A 23,672-nucleotide genomic window follows, 5' to 3' on the forward strand; every position below is an offset into this window, starting at 1 on the left:
AAAAGCTAAAGGAAAGCCAGTAAAGCGTTTTAAGTAAGGAAGTTTAAAATATTTATTTTTCATTACTGAAAATATTATAGCTTCTGTGCTAGGAAGGGACTGGTCCCTTTCGGTAGCATTTTTCATGTTACGACATTCAAGTTGTCAAAACACAAAACTGTAAATTGTTTAATATCTATCTATCTGTCTGTCTGCCCATCTATGGAAAGCATGTCCTTTCTCATAGCAATGGTTTATCTTTCATTTAAGGCTAATCAAGTGTGTCTGGGACTGTTCTCTGGAGGTAAATAATGTAAGCCATTGTCTGATTGGGAAAAATAAGGGGTTTCAGAGCCAAGTGTCCCCCACAGTAAAAAGCCTTTGTCTCTGATCTCCTGATACACAAATAGTAAATGAAATTGGTCACTGTCTGGGCTAATCCACTAACATTTAAGAATACCAGGAAGGACTCTGATGATAGAAAAATCCACAACTAACATTAATCTGCTTCTTTAGGTCAAACATTCATTCATTCGTTAGCTCTTTCAACAATTACTTGAATACCTAGCATGTGCCTGAAGATATAATGGTCCCGTAATACAAACGTGAGCAAGCAAACACGGACGTGGTTCCTGCTTTCTTGAGCTTAGAGCCTTACGCCGTACCTTCTCCAAAGGTAGAAGGAATTAAAAACACAGCCCCATATTAAATATGTAATCCCCAGGAAAAGACCACCACACAGAGACACATGAGGTCAAGGAAGTTAAGGGTGGATTTCAAAAAAAGTCCGGTTATTTCTCTCTGATGCTGACTTCTTCATCAGGCTTCCTCTTCTGCCTACTGCAAAGCCCAGCACATTCTGGAGCACCATGCTTGAAATTATGAGGAAGAAAGTACATTTAAGCCCTTCACTGTACTTCCTTCTTACAAAGGGGAGAGAGGCACCGTCATTTGCATTTTCCATCTTGATTTGAGGTTCGGCGGCTTACTGAAAGCTAAAGGAGAATCTGGAACTGCCTTGAATTTCAACTCAGGCCCCCAGTTTCCTGACCACAATATAATAAGCCCACCTTGCTGCAGAGTCTACACCTCCTGATCTCCCCTCCTGCCCTGAAGGGTCGCTATGGCTCAGCTGGAAGAGGAGATAACTCAGTGGATTTCCTTTTCCAGCCAACTTCCAGATAAATTACTTTAAACTGACCAATTTGTAACAAATGGGACCTACCCCCCAAACTCCCTCACGCTGACCAAAATACTATATAGTTGAGAAAGTAGTAATAATGCAGAGTATTTCATTTTTAGCACAACTCCAGCCTGCCCGCAGATGTAGATTTCTTTTAAATCCATGCTGACATCTGTGAAGTGGAAATTATAGGCAGAGGGTAATCTGCCCAATGACTCCCACAGACCTGATGCCCAGAGAAACCACAAGTCATGTCCCAGGGAAGTCGTGCTTCGTGGCATTCCCAGATCACGGGACCGCAAAGAATTATCTAAAGCATGCACCTCTGCAACTGAGTCCGACTCCCTACTAACTAGAAGGAACCAACTGGAAAATCCCTGGGGTTAAAAAGGCTGTGTTGGGGACAGCCCTGAACACCTCACTCTGAACTCCTCAAATCCTTGCCAAGGATGAAGAAACTCTACAATGAACTCGAGAGTGGTTCAAGAAAAGGTGGTTCATCTCAATGAGCTAAGAATATTCATTTGCATGCCCTAGACACCCCAAAGATAATGGACAAGAAAGATCTGAGTATCTTCAAAACTGGAGACCATAAAAAAAAAAAAAATTGGAGAAAATAAGACCCTATGCCAAATGGCACCAAGAAAACATGGCTTCCATGAAGTCAAAATAACAAGGAAAATGGAGACAACCAAACGGATAGACTCTGCTGCTGCCATCTCTGTATCTTTCCCTCTCTTGCCATAGAAAGAAAAGCACTTCAATATGTATTCCAAAGATAACAGAGGCAAAAAGCAATCCCAGGTCCTTATTACCAAGCTAATTCTTTCAGTAATCCAGTTTGCTTTGTACATAGAGGCAGCCACTATCTGTAAATAAAATTGCAACTTAGGCCTGATATTTCAGCCATCTCTTCTGTTATCCCCATCAGTCCGGAAACAAAACAAAACCTATCATTAACTGGATGTTTACTCTGGACCAGGCCCTGTGCTAAGAGCTTTACGAACATTCCCTCACCTAAGAATACTCAACACATCCATCTGATTGGGCAACACATTGCAGACTTGCCCCACAATAGCAAATGATAAAGGTTAGCCATCACTGTCACTGTTGCTGCCATTAGAACAGGTGTGACCCTCATGAGGTGAAATGTGAGGTTTATGGAAGCTGGGCCAGTTGTCCAAGGTCACAGGGCCAGTAAGAAGAAGAGCCCAGATTCAGACTCCATCCTCTCTGCTCAAAAGCCTGCCAAGCACTGAACTGCCTTGGTATACAACAGCAGACCAAGAAGTAGAAAATCACATTAAAAGAGCCCCATGCTCTATTCAGCAGTCACAGACACTAGAAAAAAGTCTGTCCTCAAGCACTGGAAAGGGAAGGCATTGCAAGTAATAAGAAACTGAAATGCCTTCCTTTTCAGAGCCCAATGCCATGGAAGAGGGGTTTCTAGGGTTCATCCTCCCCCAGTTGGCCCTTTTTTTTTTTTTTTTAAGAATCTGAGAGAGAGAGAGCAAGAGTGAGAGAGCAAAACATGGGGGAGAGCAGAGGGAGAAGGAGAAGCAGGCTCCTCGCTGAGCAGGGAGCCCAATGTGGGGCTCGATCCCAGGATCCTGAGATCATGACCTGAGCCGAAGGCAGATGCTTAACTGACTGAGCCACCCAGGTGCCCCATAACTGGCCCTTTCTTAATCATTATTGCTAGGCCACTTTATGTCAAACTGCTTGGCCACCAGAACAGAGAGAAATTCATTGCTTCATTCAGAAAACATAAATGTTTCTCCAACTACAGACCGCAAACTCAAGTTCCTTGCCCAGGATGTATAAGCTCTGACAAGAGGGTAACATCCCTCCTTTGTTATTATGGCTCATCATAATTACTTGGGAGAAAAAAATAAATTTTAATTCAGCAATGCCTGTGGCCGTTGGGCATCTTAACATAAAAGAACGAAAAATATAATTAATTAAATCAAAGCAATATGCCTATTTCCATCCCAGCTCATTAGTATTAATTGATTGGGTTAATTCTCTTTTGTGTTTAACAGTACCCCCAAAAAAATAATCTAAAAAAAAAAGAGAGAGATAAATGGAAGGAAGAAGTAGAGATGGTAAGTAAATGGAAGTTCTGAATATCTTGCTAATTAAGGTAAAATACTTATAAATATAGCAGAAGCTCTTATGGTCATGAAATTAAGATGCCATTTTTTAATAAAGTTCAAAAATTGGTACATACAGCCTCATAAAAAATGGCAAAAATTTTGCCTCAGAGAAATTTATAACCCTCCTTTCTACTATATAAATTGTACTAGTAAGAAAAGAATGTTAGTTCTATTTTACAGATAGAAATACAAGCAAAGCACCGAGAACTCAAGACTCTTGAGGGCCATGCATAGAAGTACTGGTTTTCCCAATGTAGGGGCCTCCACTTCTACATATTGGGAGGCTGGCTTCCATGAATGGAAAAATAATATAGAGGATGCAATATTTTCATAAAGTACTTCTAAATATAGTTGTCAAGGGATCTAGTTTCACTGTTACATAGCACGAATCCTTTCAAAGTCTGTACCATATTTCCTGTGGAACGTCACCTTTGGAATACTGTGGGGATGGCTGAGAAAGTGCTCCCACTATCACACATCTGATTTCATTTGTTCAAATCTTTTGAAGAAATTATTTTTGGGCTTGAAACTGTTTGTCCTTAATCATGGCCCCAGACGGTATCAGAAAAAACAAAGAAAATTCCACTCAGCTACTTTTCTGATACCATGAAAGGGTATGAAAGAGAGAGACAGTAACAGATTCAGAGATTGAATTACTGCTGCTGATGATGATGATTCAATCTCATATTTGAAAAACTTGTTATTATCTCTTAAGAACTTTCACACATATTATAGACAACAGAAGACATTAAAGGTTTAGAGCTACGCTAGGAACCAGATTTTTGAGAGTTGGAGTCCTTTACCAGTTTCAAATGCCTTTTAGAAATGGAAAAGTAACTTAATAATAGATTTTATATTTCTCACAACTCATAATTGCATACATTTATATATGGTATGTGTTTGTATACATATATGTAAAAATATACACACATTTATAAGTATACATATGTGCATGTATACATGTGTGTTTACCTGTGTACCTACACTGCATACATATGTGAGAACGAAGGACAGTAAAAGTTAATTTGTCAGGAAAAGTAATAATGAACAAAGCAAGAGGTTAAAAATTACACTTCTGGATGCCTGGGTAGCTTGGTGGTTTAAAGCCTCTGCCTTCAGCTCAGGTCATGATCTCAGGATCCTGGGATCAAGCTCCGAATCGAGCTCTCTGCTCAGCGGGGAGCCTGCTTCTCTCTCTCTATGCCTGCCTCTCTCCCTGTTTGTGATCTCTGTCTGTCAAATAAATAAATAAAATCTTAAAAAAATAAAAATAAAAATTACACTTCTTAAATTTCACCCAAGATCTGAACTTTGCACCATTTTACTTGTCCATCAACCAGAAACGCCTGGTTTTATTCAACCATCAACATGTAAATTCAATGTCCTAGACATTGAATAAATAGTAGCAAATAAATTGCTGAGGTTGTTTGCCTTTTTGAGCTTATTCTAGCAGAGGAAGCAGACTGTAAATAAACAAGGAAATTCATAATATGTTCTGTGGTGATAAATGTTATAAAGAAAAGTAAAGCAAAGTAGATAAGAAGTGATTGCAATTTCAGAAAAGATGACCAGCAAGGCCTTTCTGATAAGTGGACATTTTCTCAAAAAGCAAACAAAAAAAGTGAGCCACATGAATATCTGGAGGAAGAATGTCCCAGGCAAAGGATATTATGGGCAAAGCCTGAGGTACGTGTGTACGCCTGGTATATTTATCAAAGAGCTGGAGCAGAGCAAATAAGAAAGAAGAGATCAGATGTTTGGTAATGGTTAAGGTCAGATTTTACTCCTAATGAGATGGGAAGCCACTGGGGCCGTTAGAGGAACGAAGTACAAGATCTGACATGTTTTTGACGGATGTGAACAATAAACTATTGGGTTGTGTTTTGGTTTTTGGTTTTTGGTTTGTTTGTGGGTTGTGTTGTTTTGTTTTGTTTTGTTTTGTTTAGTATATGGCATAAAAGTCAAACACCATGACTTAAACATGTGAAATATCTTCAGAGATGGGCAGGCCAAGTTGCCATGCTATTAAGGTAACTCCAGTGTCATCAGGGTCCTGGGTTTCTCCCATTTTTCTGCTTCCCCATTCTTAATGAACCACCTCATTGTCCAAGATGTCAGCTAAAAATGGAACAATCACATTTACATTCCAAGAAGTAAAGAAGAGAAAGAAGAAAGGACAAATAGAGCGTGCCTCCTATTGGGTCCACTCTACTTCAGGACACTTCCCAGATGTCCTGTACCCTACCTCCCCTTATATCTCATTGACCAGCTTTTAGCCACAAGGCTATGTCTAACCACAAAGAAGGCCGGGAAATATAGCATTTTAGCTGGATACACTGCTGTCCTAAATAAAAATTGGGGGTCTTCTTCTAAGGAAAACAAAGAATCAGAAACATGGGAACCAACTATAAGGCCATTTGAAATGGTCCCAGACAAAAATTATGTTGGTTAGGACTAGGTTAGGACCAATGGAGATGTTGATATATGGACACATGTCAAAGGTCCAGACAAAATTCAGTGATGGATTGGTCATGGGATGTGAGAAAAAGAAAGAAGTCCAGGATGATTCCAGGGTTTTTGGCCTGAACCACTGGACACGTACAGTTCCAATAAGCAACACTGAGGGGAAGTTCCTCAAATTTAGATTCTCTCTGTATATGGATGGTCAAAACTTGTCTCATTCATAAATAATAGGCTCTTCACCTTCTCTCCACCACCCAGTTCTAATCTCAACCTTCCATACCCTGAGTCCTCTGGACCTTATTCTGTCTCACTGCTTGCAACACAATTTTTAGAATCAGAAATTTTGCTTTTCTTTTTTTCCCAAAGATTTTATTTATTTATTTGACAGACAGAGATCACAAGTAGGCAGAGAGGCAGGCAGAGAGAGAGGGGGAAGCAGGCTCTCCACCGAGCAGAGCCCAATGAGGGGTTCAACCCCAGGACCCATCTGAGATCATGACCTGAGCCGAAGGCAGAGGCTTAACCCACTGAGCTACCCAGGTGCCCCAGAAATTTTACTTTTTTAATATTTGCTTTCTAATTAATTTCTTTAGTGATATGCATATTACTGACATTAAGTATTATTCTTCACTTTTTCTCATATCTCATACAAGTTCCTAGGCCACTTACTAAGTATCAATAAGTCACTGACTGAATCAAATATGACCTGTGCCTCTTTCCCGTTCTCATTCTTTCTAGAAGCTATGACCCATACACATATGACAAAACACTCAATTTCATTCCAGGCAACCCTGTTTCCTGCCAACACCTCCTGTACCTACATGTACAGAAACTGGTATCTACTACTTAACCCTTACATTCCTACCAATGTTTCTACTCTCCAAGAGAAAGATGGAATCCTTTAGATAACTCATTCTCCCTCTCCGCAGGATAAGGGTTTGCTCTTCCAAACCTGGCTCTCTTACTTCAAATAATTTGAGACTGAAATATATTGCCTGGACTAGAAATATTAATAAAAGCCACTTTTGAAAGGTGACACGTATTTTCATTATTTAGATCTTAAAATCTCCAAGAGTGAGAAACCAAGTGTATATTCCACATGTCCTTGTTTTTCTCTTAGCCTTTGTCCCCTTTCTGATGCCTCTTTACCATCTTCAGGCTCTCCCTCTATCAACACCTTTTCTTGATTGAATACTGACCTGGAACTAATGGGACATCCAGAGACTCAGCTGGGCAAGACTTTGAGCTGGGACGTTCTCCCAAATGATATCAATAAAAGGCAAAGACCCTGAGAGCCTAAAGGTCATCCCATCCCCCAGCAGCATTTGACCCCTGGTTAAAGGTCTACAAAGAGCATCTTTAAGCTGAGATTTTAAGTCTGTAGCCTTCCTGTGTCATTGTTGATCTTTAGGTAGTTGATGTCCATTGATAAGTCAGCATCCCCCAAAGCCACCAGTCACCCGTGCGTACACACACACACACACACACACACACACACACACAACCCACAAAGAGGTCAAGATCCCAAATTGACAGACCATTTTTCCTAAAGGGTACTAATTAACTGATTTGCCTGAAAACTTCTTCCTTGCTACCAGGGTGGGGGTGGGAGTGGGGAGCGTACTTTCTAACTTCCTAAAATACAAAATGTAAAACACCTAATCAGAAAAACCTGATTCTGTCTATATGAGACAGGTATCAATATTACATTGGTTTATCCCCTTCAAAATATTTGCTTTTCCCTTATGTAGCCATGCTCTTACTTTAACAAGAGTAAATGCCCCTGTAAGTGTTAAATATATTTTTAGTAAAGAGTAATGTTTCAGTGCAGAGTTTTATAGCTACCCATAACTAATCACATTTCCAAAGCTATTTTCATTTGCCAATGAAGACAGTCACTTTGATAACCATTCCTTATTATCAGCCACTGAAGTAGGCAATGATTTTTATTCTCATTTAGCAGATAAGGAAACAAATGCTCAAAGAGGTGAAATAAGTGACTTAGTCATTTGGTGATGTGGTGGAGGAGCTGAAATTTGAATTCTCAGTCTCGTCCAACTTCCCAGACCCTAGAGCTATGTGGCCAGCTTTGCAATAAGGAAGCCTATTTATATGACTTTCCATGGGACCAGGAAGTCAAAACCACAACAGGGTAAAAGCAGGAAGACATTGCTTTCTTGGCAGGGAATTTCAAAGGCAACAGCCTTAACCAGTTTCAGAGCATTTTGCTACATTGTGGGGGCTACCCTGGACAAGCACGACTACAAAGTGCTGGAATAAAGAAGCGTATTCTTTGATAACACTGTTAACCTTCTTGTATTTGGAAAAATAAAATAATTAAGCTCTGTGCTTACAATAGGCAAAAGACAGGGCCTTGATTTTTAACCCTCTGACCACTTCTTCCTTTTATGGTAAAATTTCAATTTGTTCCCAGTATAAGTTGTCAATCAAGAGCTGGAACTTATCCAAAATGTTCCCCTCCATCCTGCTCCCCCAACGTGGTAGAATTATACCCAGTAATGCCACCACCAGTCTCCACACTCCACAGACCTTTAACGTGCAGGAAGCTGAGGATGCTTGTGTTGGTATCAAGCAGCAGGGAATGGCCGTTCTCCACCGTGACGTTGTCGCCATCTTGTGGCACTCTTTCAGGAAACCAGCTGTGAGCTCTCGACCACCTCCAGCAGAAATGAAAGGAAAAGCTGCCCTGGAAAAGTTTTAATGTTTTGTTTTGTTTTAAAGCAGGATAGTAGGGGGATCAATCTAAATGGAAACTTCTTAAACTAAAGTTGATTAACATATAATGTCAAACGTCTCAATAAAATCAGTCACCCTGTCTTCCTCATACCACCAACTCAAAAAGGGAAAAATACAGAAGGGGCAAAGTTACACTTGAAATGTCTCTGTGTCGGCCACTGGAACTCTCCAACAGTGTCATGCTGCTAATGTTTTCTTACCTTTTTTCCTTTTTTTTTCCTAGAACAAGCCCCCTTCTACCTAATAGACAGTGTCGAATCCATTTTTTATTTTTACAGACACGCATTGAGTCTTGAACAAAAAGTCATAAATAGCCTGGAATAAAGAGAATTAAAATGTTCTGCTTGATGGGTGGCATTTTGCTTTATGTAATTGGTATCATTTTTCACTGGCTGTACTGCCAAGTGTCCCTGTTTTATAGGAACATTCCTCTTTCCAAGTGTTCTGATCCATCCTCCTACTTTTTTTTTTTTTTTTTTGGATATTATTGTTGCCTTTCCCTTTGAGCTTGGTGCATCCATGCTGAAAATGAAATGTATGGGTGAAATGCCCACTGCCTTCATATGATAGCCCAGAAACTTTGAGTGAGGGGCCAGGAGCGAGGGTGCAAGGAGCCCAAATAAGGAAGCACCCCATCCCCACCCAGCCTCCAGTCTCCCTCCCAGAACCATTAACTTTCCTTTTAATTTATGGTCATACTGAAGTCACATGTTTTCAAAAAAAGAATGTGAAAACCACAGAAAGCAGTACTCAGTTCATGGAAGAGACCGAGAACATGTCTAAATGTCTTGAGCAGTTATGGGACTATAATTATGATTAGTATAATAAAATCAGAATCGAGAAGGTGTTTCCCTCAAGGTAGTACACACAACATATGTCTGCCACTTTCCACATGCTTCTTCTTCCTGCCTAGATTCCAACCAAATGTGAAGTCTGAGTTTCTATAAAAGAACTGCCTAGAAGATCCTCTTGTGAAGGGTTAGAGACAGATAGGAGAAGATCATTAGGAAGGAAAGGCCTGTTTATAACACCAGTAACTACACCTACACAGAGAATAGTACCCTGCAGTCGTTCTGAGAGAGAAAATGGAAAAATGTGTAGCCAAAAGAGCCAGGAGAGTGTATTGACCCCCCAGCTCAATAGTCTTGAGTTGTGTACCCAACCCAATCACCAATAAGCCTTTGGTATAAGAAAAAGCAGGATCTTTTCATTCTCTAAACCTACAAATGAGAAAAAACCAGGGACTCCTCTCAGTTTAAGAGACAGAAAAGCCTAAGGCATAGTAATCAGCAGTGCCAACACCACGAAAGGAAGAAGGGGTGGTATGTGAGCATCTTTGTGAGTTGTATGAACCATAGCCCCACAAGAACCCTCCGTAGACTCAAAAAGTGGGAGAGAAGGTTAGCTCTCTACTGATTTCACACCGGAGCTAGGCAAAGGGAGGTGAAATTCCACAAAGTGGTCCTTAACAGGCTGTACACATGATATGTTCTTAAAATTCCTTCATTCACTCCCATAAAATCCATAAAGAGGAAAGGGAGGTGAATAGGAGGAAAATGGAATGGAATAAAGTGATGAGAAGCTGGAAGAGGCTGAACTGGACGAAGATGGTAAAGTCAATAGCAGAGAAGGTGAACCAGAGGACTTTCAAAAAAGCCTACGTTCCTAGAAGATCAGAAGTGGAAAGACTCTAGAGAAATCCCGTCCCTTCATTTTGAAGAGAGTCACTCAGAACTGTATAAGGTGCAGAGTCCCTCAGAGCCACCGGGATGGAATCAGAAACACAGGAGGTGGGGCCCAGGGAATGGTCATGTTCATGATCCATCAGATAACACTTCTGCATCAAAGTCTGAGGATGAACTAGGGTCGAGGGCTAGGCGGAAGGAGATGTATCCCAAAAAGGGACCTGGATGTTTCCTCCAAACCAGCCCCTGAAGCTCAGGTTCTTAAGGAAGGCCAGTGAGCCTGGCCAGATGGGGGTGTGGATGAGTTGTAAGGGCTCTGAAGGATTCAGCAGCACAGCTCTTCCTGAGACATCAACCAGGTGGTCAGGTCCATACCCCAGCTATAGAACGACAAAAAAGCCAAGGTTCTCGGGTTCTAGAACAATGTCTCTAATTGTTCTAGACATCTTGTTCTAATGTCTAGAACAATTAGACATCAGTTAGGTATGAAAGAGGGTCAAAGGAAGGCCATTCCATGGTATCTTCCATTAACTGAGAACATCTTAACACTTAGAATTAGCACCGATACCTGTTATCTAGCTCTAAGTGAACTTTTAAGACTTCCTCTCTTGCTCTGAAGCACCTGTGTGTGTACACATTAGCTGTCCTCCATGTGTTACATAACACCTTGGCCCAGCCTGGCCACCTTCAAAAATTGCTACACTCAGCCCCCACCTTGGCAAGTGGAAAGGTTGAATATTGTTATCTCCTCCTCATCCTTGGAAAAACAAAGGCTCAAGGAGTTTGAAGGTAGTATCAGAGGCCACAGTGGTGAGGACAGAAGGGACCCATGCAGAGGAAGCTCCCAACTAAGATTTTTTCACTTATCTTAGCCTCTCCTGGAACTCTCTTCCTCAAAATATCTGCTGGCCCCCTCTCCTACTTCATTCAGGTCTCTGAGCACATAATAGCACCTACCCTATCTCCTTAATAAAATAGCATCTCCAGTCACTCCTTCTCCCAAATACTGCTTTATTCTGGGATAAAATCTTTAATTCTGTGTGTTTTTCTCACCTGTCGAGCTGACCAAACAAAAGCCAGGACTTTGTTTTGGTTGTTTCTATATCCCCACACCCTGAAAAAGTATCTGACACATAGCAGTGCTCAATGAAAATCAATGAAATAATCATCCTAAGTGAATCGTCCAGCTGCTAATTCCATCCACACACACACACATGTGACTCCAACCACCTTCCTTATCCAGCAGGTGAACAAATAGGCAGAAACCCAGAATACTTATAAATCTGCAGCCCACAGGTTTGAACCACTGGGATTGGCCCACATGCTTTCACATTGCTTTCTACATTTTCAAGCTCTATTTCACTTAAACCAAATGACGGTGAGTGTATCTAAATGAAAACCCCAGACTCAAATTCCATCTTTCTTGTGAAATCTTTTGCCATTTTTTTCTTCCACCTTCAGTGTCTCTAGTCAGTGTGGTAGATTCAAAATGAATGTAAATGTTAAGTATTGTAAGTTTCAAGAGACCTAAGCTTCCTTTGTGCCCAAACTTCTCCTTGGCATTATAATGGTATCAAGAGATGTGTGCATTTTAAGGGATGCTTATGCTTTAGTACAAAACAATGACTAAATACTAAAAGCTCTAAAAAAATGAATGTGCCTCAACTATCCAGCCGCCATCTGGGGAAGTGAAAGAGAAACGTATGGCCTTAGTTGCAAGTTGTCCTTGAGCCTGTCATTACAAACCAAGCTCTTAGCTCTTGACTGTTCCATATGACACACTGGTAACATCATTCCCTGTGCCAGTGGTAGTCCCGTGATTACCAGGGCAACACTACAGGACGCAGTGGGAGTGGCTCACTTTCCAACGTCCTTATCTTCTGATCCTTATCACTTCGATCCAATTAAGCAAAAAAGAATGTTTAGGGGATTTTTTTAAAGACTTCTTTATTTATTTATTCATTCATTCATTCATTTAAGAGACACAGCGCATAGGGGTGGGGAGAGCAGCAGAGGAGGAGGAACAGAGGAGAAGGAGCAGAGAGGCAAGAGCAAAAGGAAAGGAGAAGAGGGGGAAAGAGCCCAGGGAAGGGAGGGGGAAAGGAAGAGAATCCAAGCCCACTGGGCTGAGGGTAGAGCCCTAGGAAGGGCTCCCTGGATCTCAGGACACTGAGATCATGACCTGAGCCTAAACCAAGAATCAGATGCTTAACCCACTGAGACACCCAGACGCCCCTGCTAAGGGTATTTTAAAAGACATCTTGTCAATATACCAGGGAGCCTCTCAGCTGATACCAACATGAGGTATTTGGTGATAGCCATGATCCTTGTTACCAACCCAACTCATTGGTCAACGCATGTTTCACTTCCCCTGAATATAAGCTCTTTCCCCTGTACTCCCCAAGGTGCTCAGCCTTTAGCTTTTGTTTTCTCCTTTGAGATAAACAAATGACTCATTCCCATCCCAAAACCATTTCCTCACAGGCCTATGGGGGTGGGGATGGAAATAAAGATTTAAGAACTATCCAGAACATGCCCTCATCTTTACTTCAGTACAAACAACTCCAAATAAATCTGTATATATAAACTTATGTATATGTGAGCAAATATATGTGTGTGTGTATGTGTGTATACACACACACACAAACTTTCCTGCCTCAGCAAGGAAGCTTATGCAATTTGTTTTCTTCTTACGGCGTGTCAGCACTTCTGTGAACTTCGCAGAATGTGCAGTGTCTGCAAATCTTACACGTCACCTTAAATGTACTTGCAACACCACCAGAGTCATCTTGAAAGAAGTCATTGATCAGCAAGTTGGAACACCAAGCACAGCAGAGACCTATTTGTGAGCATCTGTGTCAAGCTGGGCGGGTGAAGGAGGTAGAACGGGGGCCTGTCTCCAGTCACAGTGTCTCCTACGTGACAAAGACAAGGAAGACCAGTCTTGACACCTCACCAGAATGCCTTCTTGAGCATGCAGGCTCAGGAAACAGGAAAAGACAGGTCCCTGTGACCAACATTCTCTCTACCCCGGACTCTTCTTCATTTTCTACAAAGCTTTTGTCACCACGGAAACATGGTATACTTGTTTATAGCCCAACAACCTCCAATAAAATACAACCTTCATTAGAGCTTCTTGAATTTTGGCTATACCCCCAGTTCCTATAATGTCTGGCATGGAGTAGGCACCCCTCAAGTAGATTTAAATGGTCAAGTCTTATTTGGGCTCTTAATCATGATGCCATCACTTAATAACTAAAATAATTGGCTAGGAAGCTACAAATTTTTTTCAATGCTCTTTCACGTGGAAATGTTTTTAAGTTTCATGAAAACAAACATATTTATATTTTCTCTTGTGACATCCTCTTATTTTATGCATAGGACACCCTTTTTTCATTCTGACATAAATGTCACTTATATATTCTTCTTGATTTGGAGGGTCTTATATATGTTAATCCTCAATGAATTTAGAATTTATATTGGCGAGAGGTTTCCCATTTTTTCTTGTTTTCCCCTCAAAGAGTTAACTGTCTTCACATCATTTATTAAATAACACCTGCTCTCCCACTAATAGTCTTGGCTATTTTAATAATAGTATTATAATATTGGATGACATTTAACTTGCCAGCCAATTGAAATCCCAAACCTTTTATGTTTGAGCTGATGTAAAGGCAGCTCTTGTAGGTGCATGTGACCTCATCCTTGTTCTTAAGGTGCTCATATTATCATTGAGAAAAAGATAAATAGCCAGATAATTAATATAAAGTGTAATAACTAAAGGGAAGACCAGGAGGCTACAGGAGGTCAGCAGATTAGCTGACTGACCCTGGCCGGGACTGCCTTAGAGGTGAAACCCAGCTCACTAATCACCTTTTTTCTTTTCTTTTCTTTTCTTTTTTTTTAATCTGGACACTGCAGGTAAATTAACATAGGCTAAGATTATTTCAGATGATTATGAAACAAAAAATGCTTATTTTAGGAAAGTCAACCATCTACAAATCCAGGATTACAAATAGAGCCCCCGACCTATAATCTAATAACTCCTTAGGGAACAAAAAGGAAATTAAATTAGTTTGGCATAATTTGTTCTTACTGAGCTCATGCTGGCTCTAAGTGATCCCTTTCTTTTCTTGGTGCTTATAAACCCTTCATGATTATGCGATAACATGAGAAAGCCCTTCTGTACAGTCCAACCCATTGACTCCTCAAAGAAATGGCAACCATACCTTTTGCCAGAGGCGTGTGCCCAGTTCAAATTTCCCCATTGTCCCTGCTAGAAAACAAGGCAATTTACCAGCTTACCTCTGGGTTCTATACACATCCTAAACTCCCATTATTTCACAACGAATATTGATATTAACTGAATGCTTCTTGCACGTAAGTTATTTTCACACTTTTGAGCTTCAGGGGACTATTAACAGTCTGCAAACAGAACAAATTTACAGAGCCTCTCTTTATCTTCTCTTCCATGTGAATCTTCAGATCTCCTCTAATAATGACTCTTCTGAATTACAAACTGGAAGATCATTCCACTTGTCAGAGAAAGTAATAATGACAATGATAGCTACAGACCCTTCTGTTCCTCTCCTTTCCCAGGCACCATGCTACACGTCTTACTTACAGTATCAATAAACCCTCACAACTGAAAAATACACGTATTGCCCTCTCTACTTTAAACTGAAAATTTTTCAAATTTTAAAAAATTAATAGTAACGGTTCCATATGTTTGCATGCACCTTAACCAGCATAATCCCACTTCCCAATCCCAGGCTCTTTTCAGTTTTCTTGCCTGGAACAACAAAACAGATGGACCTCTGGATTCAACAAAATTTATGGAGCACCTGCCAGACACTGGTCAAGGCACAAAACAAAAAAATCCCTGACCTCATGGAGTTTATATTTTAGGGAGATAAAGTTAAATACATAAAACAAATAATGTGAGGGACACCTGGCTGGCTCAGTTGATGAAGCGTCTGTCTTCTGCTCAGGTCATGATCCTGGAGTCCTCCTCTCCCCCCCATGAAGCCCAGTATCAGGCTCCCTGCTCAAAGGGAGACTGCTTCTCCCTCTCCCTCTGCAATTCCCCTCCCCACCCAGCTTGCATTCTCCCTCTCTCTCTGTGTGTCAAATAAATAAAATCCTTAAAATAAATAAATGAATAAATAAATAAATAAACAAATAATAAAGTGCTCTGGAAGAAAGAAAGAAAAAAAAAAAAAAAGGCAGCGTGAAAAGTATCAGAAGTGCCAGGATGGAAGGAGCTATTTTTTATCTAGTGATCAGGGACCGTGCCTCTGATAAAGGACTGGGGTTGAGGAGTGGAGTGTGAGCCAGAGGCTATCTGGGCAAGAGCCTAAGGAAGGAGCATGCGTGGAATGCCACAGGCTCAACAAGGAGGGCAGGCAGGACGGAGGTCCGAAGGAACACTGTCCAGCTCTATAACCTTCCTGCTGGTGCACTGGGACATTTGTTTCTTCTTTAAGCCACTGCATAAAGGCTTCAAGTTCTTTATATTCCATAGAGAAAAGAATCATGTAAAATATTCAGTGGTACAGAACCAGGTCAGCAAACTATAGTTTACATCAGACCCACCTACTTTTTGGATAAATAAATTTTTATGAGAACGTGGCTTTGACCATTTATTTGCGTATTGTTTACAGCTGCTTTGAGTTTGTGACAGAGATGATACTGCTCACAAAACCTAACGTATTTATGATTTGGGTCCTTGCAGAAAATGTGTGCTGACTCCTGGCACATTCCAACTCATGCTATCAGGTTAGTAATAAGATCTGATATTGCCCGTGTACCTATAATACGCTCAATACAGTACACCAATATACTTCATCAATATTTAAATACGTCCAAGATGAAACTTCCTATAATTTAAAATAAATAAGTATATAATACAGCTATTTAAGAGTGTGGAGACTAACAAACCAAAAGATCTTAGTGAAGGATACACATCAAAATACTGGAAACTAGTTCAGTTCTCCTCATTTTCCAATAAGCAAAAATCCAGGTCCCTGAAGGCTACATAAATGCAAATAAAAGTGTGGGCAAGTGTGTATGTGTGTGCGCACGCCACACACATGCCAGTGCACACATACACTCACAGAGCCAAACCAGAAGATTGACAGATACATGCTAGCCTTTTCCACAGAGCTGACACGCTGCCATTTAACCAGCGAGCACAGAGCATGTGTTTCTGTTCCCAGTCACTAGTAAGAGACAAGGTTAACATTTTAAGTGATGGACTACAGCACGTTATTTCCCCATGCAATGGACCCATGACTGCACCGCCTTTGAAAACACTTAATTTCAGTGATTGAATACACGGGAGTACACTTTCCCTGCTATGAACCTTTGACAGCTTCTCCGTTTCATACACCAGGGGAACCTTTCTTCCCCTCCTTCTTTTTTCCTCCCCTTTATACCTGAAGGGAAACAAAATGAATATGTGGTGGCAGAGGGAAAAGAAGGAAGCCAGAGAAGGAAAACCCATTTATAAGCATCAGTGTATTTTACAATAGAAGTATTCACTGCCATCTGCTCTAATTACTTTTAATGTTTGGGCTACCATCTTCATACAATAGAAATAATGATCTCCTTAAGGGCAAAAAGAAAAAAAAAATTTTTTTACAGAAACAAACAAAAGTTGATTACATTCAGCTCCCAGGCTAAAGAAGCATCAAGCTACTTTGTAGTGAACAATAAATTAAGAAAGTGGGTAGGTCTCTGATTAACACAAACAAATTGGACTCCCTTTGTGGTTCTTCCCACTCTCTCCTTTTCCCACCTCTCCGGAAGAGCTGTGCCCACAGCTCACAGAGGACAAGGAGCTGGTAGGCGCATTTCAGGTTTGAGGTTATTTCATACTAGTTCCTTACATTTGGATCAGAACAAGAGAAAGCCAGGTCTTCTGTCAGCCTTCTTGTTGGCAGAAGACATGCCCTGCCTTTGAGAAAGACTGAATATAAAGACGGATAGTCTACTAAGAGTAAGAGCATCTCATAGAGTGAGCTCCTGGGAGGCCCTCCTACCTGAACCCCTCATGGGAAGCTAGAACTAACAGCCTCATGAAAGTCTCCAAGAATAGAAATTTCCCAGACTAGGCCCATTCCTTGGTAGTCCAGGACAGCCCAGGACTAGGTGCAATAGGCAGAGGCCAAGAAGACTTGAATAGATCACCGCAATGCCAGCAGATCTAACTTGAATAGATCACCTTGATTTTCACAAAGGCAGTGTCTAGAGACCTTCTCAAGTCCCCAGATTCAAGCATACTGCCTGTATTACAGAAGACTCCTGAGGTGGCCCCCAGAATTCCTGCACCCTGTGTACAAGCCCAGCATAATCTCCCCGCCTTTAGTAGGAACAGAGCTGGTGAATATAAAGGGATATCACTACCGTGATTAGGTTGGGACAATGGTGAAGGAAATCTGCAGGTGAAATGAAGTTCAAAAATCAGTTGGCTTTGGCTTAATCAAAAGGGAGATGGGATTCACCTATTCAGGAGAGTCCTTAAAAGAGAGATCACCCCACTAGCCTTGAAGGAGCCAACTGCCATCTCACAAAGGGGACCACACAACCAGGAACCAAGAACAACCCCTAGGACTTGAAAATTGTCCCCACGCAATAGCCAACAAGAAAACGAGGACCTCAGTCCTACAGCTGAAAGGAAGAGACTTCTGCCAACAACCTGAATGAACTTGCAGGAAGACCCTGAGCTCCAGATGAGAAGGTAGCAAGGCAGACTCCTTAATCATTTCAGCCCTTGAGACTTGAAGCAGCCCAGACTTCTGACTTCCGATCTAGAGAAACTATGAAATAATTAATAGGCATTGCACTAAGTCACTGAGATTGTGGTTACTTGTTTTTTTTTTCAATTTATTTATTTTCAGAAAAACAGTATTCACTATTTTTTCACCACACCCAGTGCTCCATGAAAGCCGTGCCCTCATACTTGTTATGCAAGAGGAAGTGAATATGGCCCCATCATGGCCTTCTCTGGAGAGTCATTTTCATTTGTTTAGAGTTGGGTTCCCCCACTTCATTAGACACACCTCTTAAAAGGGTGAATGACAACATACCAAGCTGGGATGGTAGTGCAGGCCAATGGCCAGGTTGTTCCTTCACTGACCCCTCACACACACACAAGGCATGAAATACAATTTATTTAAATTTATGATGCCAAGAAGTTTGTTCAGCAAGAGCAAAGACTACTGAAGATAAACAGCAAATGCTGTCTCCACAACCGTTCTGTCTTGAAGCTGAAGAAATGCAAAACCTTTCTGATCCTGAACACAGCCGAAATGTGTGCCCTTTGGGAGGTACCAAAAATATTTAAAAGACCATATTCTGACTTGACTTCTGAGAATAGGATTTGAATATAATTGGCTTTAATAGCACTACTCTTTGGCTTGCATTGCTTCCTTAGGAAAGAAGATCTGACAGACTTTTTGTTACTCCCTCACAAAAAAATAAAAAAGAAAGATTATAAATAAATAAGTGAAATGGAAAGAAAGAAAGAAAAAAAGAAAGGAAGGAAGGAAGAAAGGAAGGAAGGAAGAAAAGGAAAGAAGAAGACAACTTTTCAGGGGAAAACCAAGTTCAGAAACCAGAGAAATCCATCCTGTACCTGGTGTCTTCACTGGTCTTGACTAAATAAATTTTCTTCATTCTTTAGGTTTCAGAGCAGAGGTTAATAGATTTCTTGGGAAGGACAAAGGGAATGTTAATTTAACTCTCTCTGATACCAAAATAACGTCATGTTTTATCTTTGAGCATTCATGCCTATATTGCCTGGTATTTAATGATGCAAAGGTTTTTACTTTGAAGCTAATACCACAAAATTATCAGTCCTACCTGAGGAAGGAGAAATATGAAATGATGTTTCAGAGCTGGGATGAAATTTCAAGTATCTGGAATTTGGGGAACTTGCCCAGGCACTGCAGTGCAGATGCCTTCTTATATATACAGACTTTGCTGATTAAAATCCTCACCATCATCTTCAAGAACATTCACTGGGTGCTCACTAGGGACCAGGCACTGTGGTACCTACCCCAGTACCCATAAATGCATAATTGGATTTCTAAGCTCTTAGAGCCCAGTTTCACGTGCATTGTTCCCTTTACTCAAACACATCCGCCACACATTGTCCCTTTTCTGCCAAACTCTGCTTATTGGTTCCAGATGCAATGAATCATCTACTGACTTGAGTGACATTAGAGGTAAACACCAAGGTAAAATGTAGAGATAATTGAATAACACCAACTACCAGTAACAGCAGTCCAGGCAAAGGAGGAAATAGACCCAGAGATTTCAGATAGGGCAGTCTGATGGAAACCCTCCACTCTCAGGATCAAAACCACATGCCATTTTGACATGATGGAAAAATATCTGTGTTTTATTTTTCCAAAATTTCATATGCCAGCTATCAGTATGGGTAGTGGCAAGCAGGTGGTGACATAATCTAAATGTCCCTGTGATTAAAAATAAAATATCCAAAAATCAACTGCCATCTATTTAGTATATCAAAGCAGTATGCTTTAAGCTATCTTTAAAATACATATATAATTTATTTTTTTGACCGCTGATAAATAAGATGAATGAAATTTATGCATTTTCCTTTCTAACAAACTCTTCTTCAGAGAAAAACTTCATAAAGCAAAAATGTTTCAAAGCCTTTTCAAAAATTCATAAAGCTCAATATAATTTCCAGATAGAAAAAAAATGCACTTTAATCATTTGCTTTACAGTCACCTGGAATTCATTGTATACAGTGCACATAATGTAGAAACATGGGCTTATTACATATACACCTAAGCTTATATAAACATTTGAAAAACCTTTACTATATATATATATATATATATGGCAGAAAATTCGGAACCCTTGGCAAATACCAAACAATCTGCAGACATAGTCATTTCCTACAAAGATCCTCAAAGTTTAGAAGTTTGAAAGCCACAAAGACCACTATGAAATGAGCCTGAAAGCAACAGTGATCAGCTATAGAGGGATTCAAGACCAGACTGATTCAATAAGCAATACAGAGAGTGATCAGAGGCCATGCCTTTCCCCATTTTCCCAATCAGAAGAAATAAAGCTCTCTGTTAAGTCCCTCTATTACCTCAGAGTTGCGGAAAGCTTAGATATCTGTTCCAGTGCAGTGGTCTCCCCTTGACCGTGGGCAATATGTCCTAAGACCTCACATGAATGTCTGACACCACAGGCCTAAGAGTGAACCTTAGAGACACTGTGCACTTTCCTATAAATACATACGTTCATGACGTAAAATTTGGCAATGATTTCTTGGCTATGACACCAAAAGCACAGCAGCAACAACAAAAATAGATAAATCTGGACTTCACCAAACTGAAAATTTTGTGTACCAAAGGATATTAACAGCAGAGTGAAAAGGCAACCTATGACATGGAAAAAATTACTTGCAAATCATATATCTGATAACGGATTAATATCCAGAATATATAAAGAACTCCTACAACTCACTGACCAAAAAAAAACAAACAACACTGTTTAAAAATGGGCAAAGGAGGGTGCCTGGGTGGCTCAGTTGTTAAGCATCTGCCTTTGTCCCAGGTCAAGATCCCAGGGTCCTGGGACTGAGGCCCACATCAGGCTGCCTGCTCTATGGAAAGCCTGCTTCTCCTTCTCCTACATCCCTTGCTTGTGCTCCCTCTCTCTGAGCCTCTCTGTCAAATGAATAAATTTTAAAATTCCTTAAAATAAATAGGCAAAGGACATTTCTCCAAAGAAGACACATAAATAGCTAATAAGCATATGAAAAGCGGTACAAGGTCACTAACCATTAGAAAAATGCAAATCAAAACCATAATGAGACCACTTCATACCCAACAGGATGATTATTAGTAAAATAAATAAATAAAAATAACAGGTTTTAGTGAGAATGTAGAGAATTGGAATTCTTATGTGTTGTTAGTAGGAATGTAAAATGATACAGCCACTTTGGAAGTGATATAGCAGTTCCTCACAAAATTGAATACAGGATGGGGTTCCTGTGGGACTCAGTTGGTTTAGCACCTGACTCTTGGCTTCTGCTCAGGTCATAGTCTTGGGTTGTAGGTTCAAGCCCCCTGTCAGGCTCCATGATCAGTTGAGTGTGCTTGGGATTCTCTCTCTCTCTTCTTCCCTCTCCTCTTCTGCCACCCACCCCGCTGCCTGCTTGGGTATGCATGCATCATCTCTCTCTCCCTTCCTCTTCCTCTCTTAAATAAATAAATAAATAAATAAACATTTCAAAAATATATTAAACATAGGATTACTATATATCCCAACCTTTTCACTCCCAGGTATATATCCAAAAGAATTGAAAGCAGGGAACTCAAATATTTGTACACCTATATTCACAGCAGCATTATTTACATTGGTCAAAAGTTGGAAGCAACCCACACCTTCATCACAATGATTGAACAAAGAAAATGTGGTATATGCAAACAAAGAAATATTATGCAGCCTTAAACAAGGAAGAAAATTTTGACACATGCTATAACACAAATGAACCCTGAGGACATTATGCTAAGAGAAACAAGCTAGCCACAAAAGGACAAATACTGTATGATTCTACTCAGATGAGGTACCCACGCTGTCAAATTCATAGAGACAAAAAGCAGAATGTTAGTTGCCCGGGGCTGGGGACAGGAGACATGGGAAGTTATTCTTCAATGGCTATACAGTTTCAGCTGTGGAAGATGAGAATGTTCAGGAGTTAGACAGTGATGATGGTTACACAGCAATATGAATGTATTTGAACTGTATTATACAATTCAATAGAGTTCAAATGGTAAATTTTATTTTACTTATTTTATCACAACTTAAAAACTGGGGAGGAAAAGGACTTTTTTGTTTTTATTTAAATCACTCAACTTCTTGGGTTCTCTAGACCAAAGCGACAAATTAAAAATGAAACTGAGCCAGTTGTTTTGGTTCCTATAGAGCCTTGCCACGGATTGGTGAATTTTAGAACAGCCAGTCTCCTCATGTTTCAGATGAGTCCACTGGAGCCCAGAGAGGTTAAATGACTTTTTCAAGGTCCTAAGTAAAACCAGATGAATGAACAAAAAAACAAAAAAGAAGGCAAGTGTCAGCATACAGGTTTGCCTTTTGCTCTGTGGCGTGTGGGTCTGCACACCATTTGTGTGAGTGTGTGTGTATGCCCATGTCCATAGGCCCTCTCTGCTCTAGTCCCTCTTCCCCTCTCCAGAGAGTTACCCAACAACTGTGCCAAATGAGAAGGATTTCAGAGGAACCAATGGGAAAACATAATGGAAAAGGCACTAGCACATTTGATTTGCACCTGCAAAATCTACAGGTGAGAAACTATGGCTAGAGCTGTCCATTGCCAGCAGAAGGGGGAAAAGAAGGCACTGGGTTGGGAGCAAGCTGTGTTTCACTGCTGGACAAACAAACGTGAACACAGGTCCCATCAAAGGGAACAGATCTGAGGTGATATAAAGGGAATTTTTTTCCAAGAGGTGGACTGGACCACTGGTGGAGAGCAAATCCTCCCACCCCATAAAAGCAACAGGCCAAACATTCAGAGACAGTTGCAGTTCAAGGACATCAGCAGAAGGGTTTCTGATGAGCCTACAAAAAAGCTCATGAGAGAACAAATAACTGTACATCTCCACCCACCAACCACATGCTAACATGCCTTATAGCAGTGCCTGCCAAGTGTGATGTGTCCTTTTACCCTTACCCTCCCTTGCCCTGAGTCAACGCCTAGAAAAAGTAGGAAAGGAGATAGAAAGAAGAAATAACCAATCCCCAACGGAGACTTCCAAGCCATCTGGAGATGGGGGAGCTTTAAAGATTGACTAAAAGCTTAAGGCTTTGAAATTACACGGGGCTGAATTGGACTTTGGTGATAATTAGAACCCAACAAGACCAACACATTCCAAAAGCAGGTCATAAGGACTTAAACGTAGTTCTTAATCAGTAGGAGGTTACAGAAGGATCTTGACCAGGGCCATTTCAGTGCTGAGGAGCTGTCAAAGCCAAGATGCTTGAAGGGAAAGATGGAACAGAGGTCAGGAACTGGAAACAGTGATCGGGTTACCCTTTCAACAAGCATGGCTGGAAGGAAAGGAGTGAACACCCACTTTGTAAAAGGAACCACACGGTCCAAGGAAGATTAGGGAAAATTCAGAGTTCTTTGCTTAAGATTGAACAGTTTATCTACTGAGAAAAATGAGCTAACTGAACAAGAGACATTGAAAATGGAGAAAAGGGGGGGGTCACTGAGGACGTTGAGTGGTGCTGAGGTGGGAGAGAAGGAAGTCTAGAACACACAGCCGCCTTCTCTGTTCGTCCTACAAACACTGGTGGTCCCCACCCATCCATCCCCTTCTTCCTCATCTGACCATTCTTCCTGCATATTGCCACTATCTCCCACGGCCTCTGTTATTGTCC

General features: G+C 40.8%; 1 protein-coding gene across 12 annotated transcripts in view; it reads right to left on the reverse strand.

Moving 5' to 3' along the window:
- Window positions 1–23,672, reverse strand: part of PKHD1 (PKHD1 ciliary IPT domain containing fibrocystin/polyductin) — a 475,771-nt gene that overhangs the window by 325,254 nt on the left and 126,845 nt on the right. For all 12 annotated transcript variants that reach the window (XR_006385080.1, XM_044252662.1, XM_044252680.1 and 9 more), the window contains one exon: window positions 8,332–8,488. Coding sequence is in view for 11 of the 12 variants with exons in the window: in XM_044252662.1 (XP_044108597.1) it covers window positions 8,332–8,488 (157 nt within the window). In the remaining variant the exon portion in view is untranslated. The remainder of the gene's footprint in view (window positions 1–8,331; window positions 8,489–23,672) is intronic.

This window comes from Neovison vison, chromosome 1 (genome assembly GCF_020171115.1).
Source record: "Neovison vison isolate M4711 chromosome 1, ASM_NN_V1, whole genome shotgun sequence".
NCBI lineage: Eukaryota > Metazoa > Chordata > Mammalia > Carnivora > Mustelidae > Neogale > Neogale vison.